Consider the following 9,306-nt stretch of genomic DNA (forward strand, 5'->3'; position numbering starts at 1 on the left):
TAACCTTTGATGAAATCTGTGATCTTTCTCACCAGACTTAGTACAAGACAAATGCGAAGAAATTTTTCTCATAACACAGGGAACAGTGTTGCTCTCCCCTAACCCTTACCCTGAAAACAAGAGAAGAATGCAGGGAAGCCAGAGAAGGGACTTGTAAGTCCAAAATCAGAGCCTTCCTTGACAATATGTGCTGCATCTGATTCTAGAGGAGTCAAGTATTTCAGCAAGGTAATGGTCACCTACTTTTACTTTTTTCTTTTTAATTTGTTTAGATGTGAATGTAGGTAAAAGTATAAACATAATGGACTTTATTTAAAAATTTTTTTTGAAATTTTTTTTCATACTATATATACATAATTGTTTTAACGTGTTTTTTGTTTTTTAATTTTTCCGCTCCCTTCTGGTTGGTCACCTACTTTTAAATGTTGTTGAACAATTCTGAGAAGGCTCACAGGCCACCATTGCTCCTCACTGTTTTTCCAGTGGAAAATGGAGCCAATAGATCTCTGACAATAATAGGATTATCTTGCTCTAACTAACCTGTTTTTATCATTTTTGTTTTCAATGAGGTCATGGTTTGAATGTAAAGATTTTAATTTGCAGTGCTAATTAAGACAGTAGTAATGAAAGGTTCTGGTCTACTGAGCATGGACATCTAGTCTCCGATATCCAAACCAAAAAAAAAAAAATCTTGAGTTTCTGCAACGGTTCTTTTTGGAGGTGGGAGTGAGTAGTGAAGAGGAGGGAGAGGGTGGGGGTTGACGCCTCCCTGAAGGATTAGCGTGGGTGCTCTGCAGGCTATGGCACTTATCTGGGCCCAGTTTGAGCAAGGCTCCCAAAAAATGCAGGTGAGAAACATCAATCCCCCAATGCCAATCACCAAGTGGAAGCAGCGCTCCTGGCAGCATTGGCACCAGGCAGCCGGCAAAGCTGGCCCTCACTCTCCTCCCATTCACCCTTGGCCTATCAGCAGTGGGCCATCTCTCTGAATCTAGAAACCACAGGCAGCCTTCAGTGTGCTGCCAGCAGCAGAGTTGGGATCAAGGTGACTGTAAGAGGAATTGGGCTGCTCCTCTCTCTGCCCACCTAGAGTCATCCTGGAGTGCATTCATTACTCAGCATCCATGCAGGATGGGCAGCCCTCACATGGCTCCTGGAGGCTCTGCTCCTGTCTAGGGTCACCGATCTGTCTGCCATTTGGTTTCTGTTCAGCCACCTGGCAAATGTTCTCCCTGATACCTCCGGGAGGGCACTCCTCTGCCCCTCCTATCCAAGTCCCCACCCGGGAGATGAAGAGGAACCTGGACACTGAGGCAGTTCAAACCTATTTCACTGGGTTACTGGTGTTCTGAATTTCAGGAACTTTCTTGATATAGTAGCAGCAAACATTGATGGAGCATTATTGCGTGCCAGGCCCTATGCCAAGTACTTTCACCTCATCTCATTTAATCCTCCCAGCAACTCCATTAGATAGGTACAGTGGTATTTCCATTTTAAAGATGGGGAGACTAAAGCCGGAAGACGGCAAACGGCTTGCCAAACGAAAAAGCAGCAGAGCCAGGATTTGGACCCAAGTGATCCAAAGCCTGGGTTCTCTTGAACCCAGCCCAGCCCTTGGGGCCCATGACCCACCAAGGGCCAAAGCCTTGTCCCCTGCCCTGTGTCGGCTTCCTTCAGCCCTGGATGCTGGGATTGCTGCACTTCCGAGGGCTCAGTTTGTCAGGGACAAGATGGACTCTTGGGTGAGGGTGGCAATAAGGCCAAGGCCCCACCTCAGATGCCCATCGCAGGCCCAGCCCCTCGAGGTGGGGAAATAGCAAGTTCTCTTGATTCGCCCACTGTCTCTGCAGCTGCTGGGTGTTCACGGCTGCTTATGCTACGGAGATGGGGTGCTTACGTTAAAGGTAGAAAGTACAGCAAACCCAGAAGAGGCCAAGTCCAGCCTTCTCTAAGGCAGGCTTGGTTCCCTTCTCTTGTCCCTCTCGAAATCTGTCCAAACAATATCGTGCGCCTCTTTGGTCTGTTTCTCTGCAGCTGCCCCCTTCCCCCTGTGCCTCGGCCTGCCTCGAGGATCAGATTTCAGGCTTTTTTGTTCTTATTCCAACTGGCCACCCTCCCTGTCCCTCCTCCCCATGATGCTGTACTGCCGGCTCTGCAAACATGTGTACTGAGGGCACTCTGGCTGCCTCCTGCTATCCCCACTCTTCCAGAGCACAACTCCCATCTCCTTGATAGACCCATTTCTGTCTTTGAGCTCCATTCACCAGTGGCTGATGGTAAAATTGAAGCCCTAACCCCAATTTTTCTATTTTTCCAGTACCTCAAAGTTTCTCCAACAGATTTCAGGATAAAGGGGCATTCGGGTGTCAAAACAAAATCCATTTTGCCTAATCTTGATTAAAAATAGAGGTGTCACCCAACCTTAGGAGCAGGGTGGGAAATCCAGTGAGGAGATCTGAGGGTCATTAAAATCTAGCACATGAGAGCTGGGTGTCGCAACTCCAAAAAGAGTCCCTCCCTTAATAATGCCAGATCCACATTCCTTATCTTTAATTTCAAGTTCAAAAAGCTCTGAAAATCTACCTTATTTTTTGTAATTTTGGTGCCAAAATTTATCTGGGGGCGCAGTTTGACCTGCACTTAAATATTCATATTTCTTTACAAAAGAAACGGCTGCCTAGATTCCACTGGAGAGTTGTTGTGCGATAGTTGGTATATGTACCATGTTGCCTTCCTAAAGACCCAGATGTCCTGAATTTGTAAATGCATCTGAGCCCGGGGAATCTCAGATTCAAGACTGGGGGGTCTACAGCGGCCCTGAGCATGTGGTGTGTGACTAAAGAGTCTAAGAAATTTCAGTTTAGTGTCTCCTTTGTCTTCCAATGCCCTAAGAGATGGGGATGATTCCTTTCCCCACGTGCAGCTGAGGCTTGCGGGGGTTAAGTGCATTGCTCCTGACACACAGCCCTGTCAGTGTTGGTGCCTGGACTCGAATCCCAGTTCTGTCTGCCTCCAGTGCCCTTGCTTAAACTTAAACCACCACACTGAACTGCTGTTCTGACACCAGATGATATTTGCCTGTTACCTTCAGTGCAAGCAAAGGGTCCACTGAAATTGGATCATTCACTTAACAGGTAAAGTGAAATTCCCCAAGAGGACAAATACTAGTCTCCAAATAGGGCTGGGCACCTATAGACAGCTGGATGTGGCACTTTCATTTGTTCACGAGTTGGTCTCTCATCTTACATTTAGAAGCTGCACCTTGAAAAAACTAAGATCTGGTGACTGCCATTATCCATGCAAGTACAACGAGCTAGTCAATGCCATGAAGTTGGGAAGATATGTCTGCTGAGGTTCGGTCTGGCCATTGGTAAAACTTGACAAGCTCACCCTGCTGGCAGCAAGAAGCCTATCCTTTCCCACTACTGAGGCTGCTGTCTGTTTTTCCGTGGGTGACCTAACTCTTGCCTCAAACACTCAACTCTTTCTCCTTTTCTCACCCCTGGAAGACTGACCAGGCCTCAGTTCTTAGACTTAAAGTGAGCAGGGAAAGGCCACAAAAAGAAACAGCAGAGCTGGTGAGGTACCCAGCTTGGAGGTCTGCTCAGTGCGTTTTGGCTAGAAGAATGGACAGAACAGGGTGCTAGGGTGAGGGGTGGAGCATGAGTGTGAGAGAGCTCTAGAAAGAACAAAGGGGAAATCCCAGCCAGCTGGGCAAAGATGGCCCTTTTTCCTTTACCACCAGGCCTAGAGTGGTCTAGGCAGGGCAGGGTTTAGAACGGGAAGAGACCACAAGGCTAGTGGTCCCACAACTCCTGTCAAACTCATGGCAGGCACAGGGTCTAGAGAACACAGTGAATGTTCTGTCCTGACACAGGTTTTGAGAGCCACATCTTAGCCCCCAGAAAACAGACCTGGAGGCTTAGGGCCAAGAGTAGAGTCATAGTGATAGCAAACCTTTGCTGAAAGGTACTATTTGAAGTGCTTTAGATGTATTAACATATTTAATCCTCAAGCTATCATCATGTCCATTGTGTAGAAGAGGTAATAATTAGGAGGTTCACACAGGAATGCAAAGTTCTGGAGGCAGTGCCGCGGGCATGGGGTTATGAGTACGGGCTCTATAGTCAGGCTTCCTGCTCCGGCCCTGACTGCTGTGTGACTATGGGCAACTCTAGTGACTTTGCTGTGCCTGAATCTTCTCAGCTTTAAAGGGAATGATAACAGCTCCTGTCTCCGAGGATTAAAATGAGAAAAGGCAAGTTAAAAACTGGGTTACGTGCCTGGCCCACAGGCACTGCCTGGCACTGGCTGGGGAGACAGCTCTTGGCAGCAATAGCATCCCATTCGGGGAGTCCAGCCTTACACCTCTGCAGTTGAAGGCCACCTGAGCCCCTCCTAGCCTCAGGGAGCTTAGCTACTTGGTCTTTTCTCCTGACCACTTTCTCCAACTCCACCCAGGTAATTAGTTGGGCGTGATTTTTCTATAACCTCAATTATTAAGGATTCTCCTTCGGAGCCAACTGATCCGGCTCTGAGGGCACATAGTCAGGCTACAAATGTACCCCATTGAAGACATAAAAAAACCCAAAGAGCTCATCATGTTAGATGGGGACATGTCACCAGGCTGAGGACCTTGCCTGCTAGGGTAAGAATTCCAGTGCCGATGCTGGTGGTCCACTGAGCCAGCTGCACAGATCCATGAAAACGGATGGCAACAGGCCTATAACAGAATCAAACCTAAGTGCTCCTGACCTGCAGACAAGGGCCTGCCGCTCACCCTGGCCATCCCCACGGAAGCTCTGCTTGCTGTGTGCATCCATCAAAGGACCAATTCCCTGGGGTGAAGTTCTCTGCTTGGCTATGCTTCATGAGACCTGGATGAAAAAGACAAGGTCTCTATCCTTTGGTGTCTGCCACAGTCATGCTCATCTAGGGCCCTCAGTAAAGAGGGCAGTGGACAGGTGTTTCTCTTGGGCCAGGTCCCTGGTCAAGCACTTTACGGCCATCTCCTCCTTGGCTTCTTTACAGAAGTGGGAGATGGAAGTGCTGAGGACATTCAGGAAGAAGCTTTGTGGAAGGGGTGGTGCCTGAGCCTCAGGAGCTGTAAGAGTGTGATAGGAAGGAAAAAGTGGAAAGGGAAGGCCAGGTGCAGGGAACAGCTGGAGTAAAGGCCAAGAACACAGAGTGGGCCAGGAGCTGCAAGCACTTCCGGGTTATAGAAATCAGTCTAAGGAAGTAGACGGAGGCAGGTTATGGGCCTCTGGACATTTCTGAGCAACTATGAAACCTGATCAGGTCTCTGTTAGAGCAAAATGATAGTTAGAATAATATATGGTTTATTGGTGGAAACCAGTCTAAGAGTCAACTATACGAGTTCAGACAAAGAATAAAGAGGGCCTGAACGTGGGCAGGAATGACAGCAAATGGGAAGGAGAGACCATGACAGACAGTATTCTGGCAGACATCATTGATCCCTGCTTCTTGGTATTCACACCTTCATGTAATCCCCTCCTGGTATTCAGACCTTCACACTTGCATCTAATGAATGGAATACGGAAAAAGTGATGGGATATCACTTTTAAGACTAGGTTATAAGAACTCTAACTTCTGATTTGTTGGCACTCCCCCTGCCTCTCTTGCTGGCATAGTTCTCTCTTGCTCACACAGATAAAGCCGGCTGCCATATTGTGAGATGCTCTAGAAAGAGGCCCCTATGGCAAGGAACCATGGGAGGCCTCTGGCCAACAGCTCATGAGGAACTGAGACCTCACTCCAACAACCTGCAAGGAACAGCTTCATGGCAACAGCCATGGGAGTGAGCCTGGAAGCAGATCCTACCCAGTTGATCCTTGAGATGACTACATACAGCCTTACAAGAGACTCAGAGGCAGAAAACCCAGCTAAGCCCTGGCAGGATTCCCACCCACAGAAACTGTGAGGTAATATACATGTTGTTGTAAGTAGAATTCTTGGAGTAATTTTGTACACCGCTATAGGTAATTAATACAGGTAGGAATCAAAACAACGAAAAGTGGGAACTGTGATCAACACCACCCAGGCAGAATCGGTTGAATTTAGTGACTGCTAAGACTGTAGAAGAGGAGGGAGAAAGAGAAGTCACAGTAATTTGGAGGAAAGCACAGGCTCCGGAGCGAGACTGCCTGGCTTCAAGTTCCTGCTCTGCCCCTTGCTAACTGTGTGACTCTGGGCAAGTCATTTCAGCTCTCCGAACCTTTGTTTCTTCAGGTGTAAAATGGAGATGGTAAAAAAGAGTAACTACCTTTTGTGCATCTGTCCTTTCCATTTAGGACCTGTTTCAGCATCCAGCGCAGTGGCAAACAGCACACTGGAGCTGCTCAGCAGAAGTGTGCTGTGGCATTTCTAGAAGGCTCAGTGTGAAGCCTTATGCCAGCAGGGACAAGATTGAAATGTTTCAGTGCAATTACCTTGCATCCTACGAAGACTTCACTGGTCCTGTGTGAGGGAACATGCTCCATGGCCCAGTGCAGGGGAAGGCAGTTCTGTGCGATTGTGACTTGTGTCCCCTGGTTCCTTCCCCTGGCAGCACCTGTGGGTGCAGTTTTCCTCCTGCACAGGAACTGAAACCATAACCTTGGCCTCATTAATACTGTGCTTTAACCACGCAGAATTAGCTGGCTTAAACAGACTTTTCCAGAGTCAAGCCCAGCCTCAGAGAGGACTAGAGCCTGGATTTGCCTCCAAAGCCAGGTATCAATAGCACGAGACACGGTTCTTATTTCTAAAAGCAAGGAACCCAACCAGATAAAAGACTGTCTTACCTGTCTGGGCAGAGGAGGCATGGACTGCGAGGCTGCCGATCGCTGAAAGCGCTGGGGCTGCTGCATCATCTGCTGCAGAAGGAACGGAGAACGCTCAGGCGGCTGCTGCTGCAGCTGCAAGGTGGCCGTGGCAGTGGAGGAGGCAGTGGCAGAGGAGCCCTGTGTTGGCATCGGCTGCTGCAGGTAGTAGAGCAGGGAAGGCTGCCGAGAGGTGGCAGGCATGGAGGGCATCTTCTGGGGGCCCGGCTCAGAAACGAAATGTGACAAGGGCTTGGTGTTGCCAAAAGTAAATGGCTCTGGCGCTCCTGGGCTGGGGCCGGCTAGCCCTTGCTGCATGATAACACTCAGGTTCTTGGGTGAGTTGGTGACCATGGGCTTGAAGATGGCATTTGTTGGCTGTTGCTGCTGCTGCTGCTGCTGCTGCTGGCTTAGCGGATTACTGTTGGGAGTGAGGCTGCTGATTAAGGAGCACTGCGGAGTGAAGGACTGCTGCGGCAAGCCTGGGCTGGAGAGCTTCTCTGGGCGGTAGGGTGGGGAGGGCCCCAGGCTGCTGGTGGGCAGAGCAGACATCAGGTGGCCCTGAGGGCTTTTGATGGTAGAGGATACCAGGTTGGCAAGAATTGAGCTCTGTGGGCTGAACTGCGGCTGTTGATTGACAGCTGGGCTGGGGAGCTTCTCAGGAGCATAGGGCATGGTGGGCCCAAGGGCAGCATTGCTGCTGGATGCCATGCTTGAGACTAAGGCATTGGGAGAAGCTTGGAGAACACTCCCCGGCAGGTTGCTGGATGACATGCAGGATACCATGAGGCTCTGTGAGCCGAATGACGGCGGCGGGTGTGGCGATGGCACTGGGCCGTAAGTTGGGGAGAGGCCTGGAGGAGGCAGGGCAGACCAACTGGAGGTGGACCCTGGCTGCTTCGTGGCAGATCCCTGCTTGCTGGCCGCCAACACCTTCAGCTGGTGGGCATGATGCCACTGAGGCACCGGGAGCGGGGGCAAAGCCACAGGGTGCATCACCTGGACCTGGCTCTTAGACTGCGTTGTCGCACAGCTGGGTGAGACCATCTGCTTACTGGTGGAGGGAATTGAATAGTTGATCCCTGCAGATGAGAGCGGGACTTGAAGTGACATGCCAGTGACCTGGCTGCAACCAGAAGCAAACTCCTTGCTGGATCCAAGACTCTCCAATGGTGGCATCTGAGCTGAAGGCTTACGAGTTGTGCCCAGGGTTGCCTGAGGATGATCTAGGGCCAATGGTTCTGCTGGCTTGCTCCCCAGGATCTTCTCCAGATCTAGCTCATTCGGAGAAGGGTCTTGAATTTTTGTTAGCTCCTCCAGTAGTTCTTGAAGTTCCTGGTCCACAGCTGGCACACTATTGGTTTTATCATAGTAAGGAACAGTAGGCCCTTTCAGTCCCATTTCTGTGGTCGGTGGTACCACAAATGGTGAGCCCATTACACTGCTGTTCATGGGATTATTTTCGAGTAGTAATGAATGATGGCCCGCTACTCCCATGGCCGTAGGGTTAGGGTTCATTGTCAGTGGAGGAACCTGCAGCTCTGCACAAGGCATGCTGGGATGGCTGGGATGGCTGGGATGGCTGGGATGGCTGGGATGGCTGGGATGGGCACCTGTGCCCATAGAAAGGGTGACATCTTCAAGGCAAGGCCTCTTGATTTTATTAGGGTAACCCCCGTCAGCCATGCCTGGAAACTGGAAGTTGTCTCCTTCCTGCCTCCTCTTAATGGCTCCCTATGAGAGAGAAAGAGAGAGAGAGAGAGAGAGGATTTTTTAATAAAGGCTTGGCACATTAAAGTTAATGAACAGGAAACTTGTAAGATAAAACAAATATCTCAGTTTTAAGACATAATTATCAAAACTATATCATATAACCTATCTTTGGAACCATAATGCTTGTTTCTTTATTGTGTTTCATTGAAACTGTCTTATTACATTTCAAATAAGCCATTATGTTATCTGTATACTAAACATGACAGAAAGCATATTCTTTGCCCACTTAAACGAGAGTTCAATGAAACTATGCAGAAGTCACTAGATGAACTGTGCTGCCAAAAGCAGACATTTCAGAGCAAACTAGAAGTAGCTAAGATATTTTCGATTCCTGCCTATCTACAGATACCCAGATTTTTTAAAACGAAAAGCATAACACAGACACAGAACTTTTAGGTTGCCTCCCTGTCTTCGTTAAATGCATCAGGCTGCGGTGATAAAGGAATACAACAGAGCTTTTAGAGGAATGAAGTAGATCTGGGTGTGTTGTTTTGGGCGGCTGTCTAAGACACACTGTTAAGAGGAAAGCACAAGTTGCAGAACAGTCATTTAAGCATGATTCCATTTATTTTTACACACAAACACATAAACACACACACACACATTGCCATGAGCTTACAAAAATAACTTAAGAACATATATGCAATTTCCTTTCTGTTCTCTATATTTTTGTATAGCTTGTTTTTAATGAGAATGACCTGTAAAGCAAAAA

General features: G+C 48.6%; 1 protein-coding gene across 7 annotated transcripts in view; it reads right to left on the reverse strand.

Annotated features, from left to right (window-relative positions):
- The window catches only part of MAMLD1 (mastermind like domain containing 1), a 55,599-nt gene that overhangs the window by 30,106 nt on the left and 16,187 nt on the right, over window positions 1–9,306 (reverse strand). For 4 of the 7 annotated variants that reach the window (XM_015595498.2, XM_015595492.2, XM_025051665.1 and 1 more), the window contains exons 2-3: window positions 6,804–8,555; window positions 6,450–6,602 (exon numbers count right to left, since the gene is read on the reverse strand). In XM_015595498.2, coding sequence (XP_015450984.1) covers window positions 6,450–6,602; window positions 6,804–8,555 — 1,905 coding nt within the window. The remainder of the gene's footprint in view (window positions 1–6,449; window positions 6,603–6,803; window positions 8,556–9,306) is intronic. The other 3 variants (XM_025051651.1, XM_006905508.3, XM_025051670.1) reach the window with 1 other exon arrangement.

The sequence above is a fragment of the Pteropus alecto genome, unplaced genomic scaffold (genome assembly GCF_000325575.1).
Source record: "Pteropus alecto unplaced genomic scaffold, ASM32557v1 scaffold341, whole genome shotgun sequence".
Taxonomy (NCBI): Eukaryota; Metazoa; Chordata; class Mammalia; order Chiroptera; family Pteropodidae; genus Pteropus; species Pteropus alecto.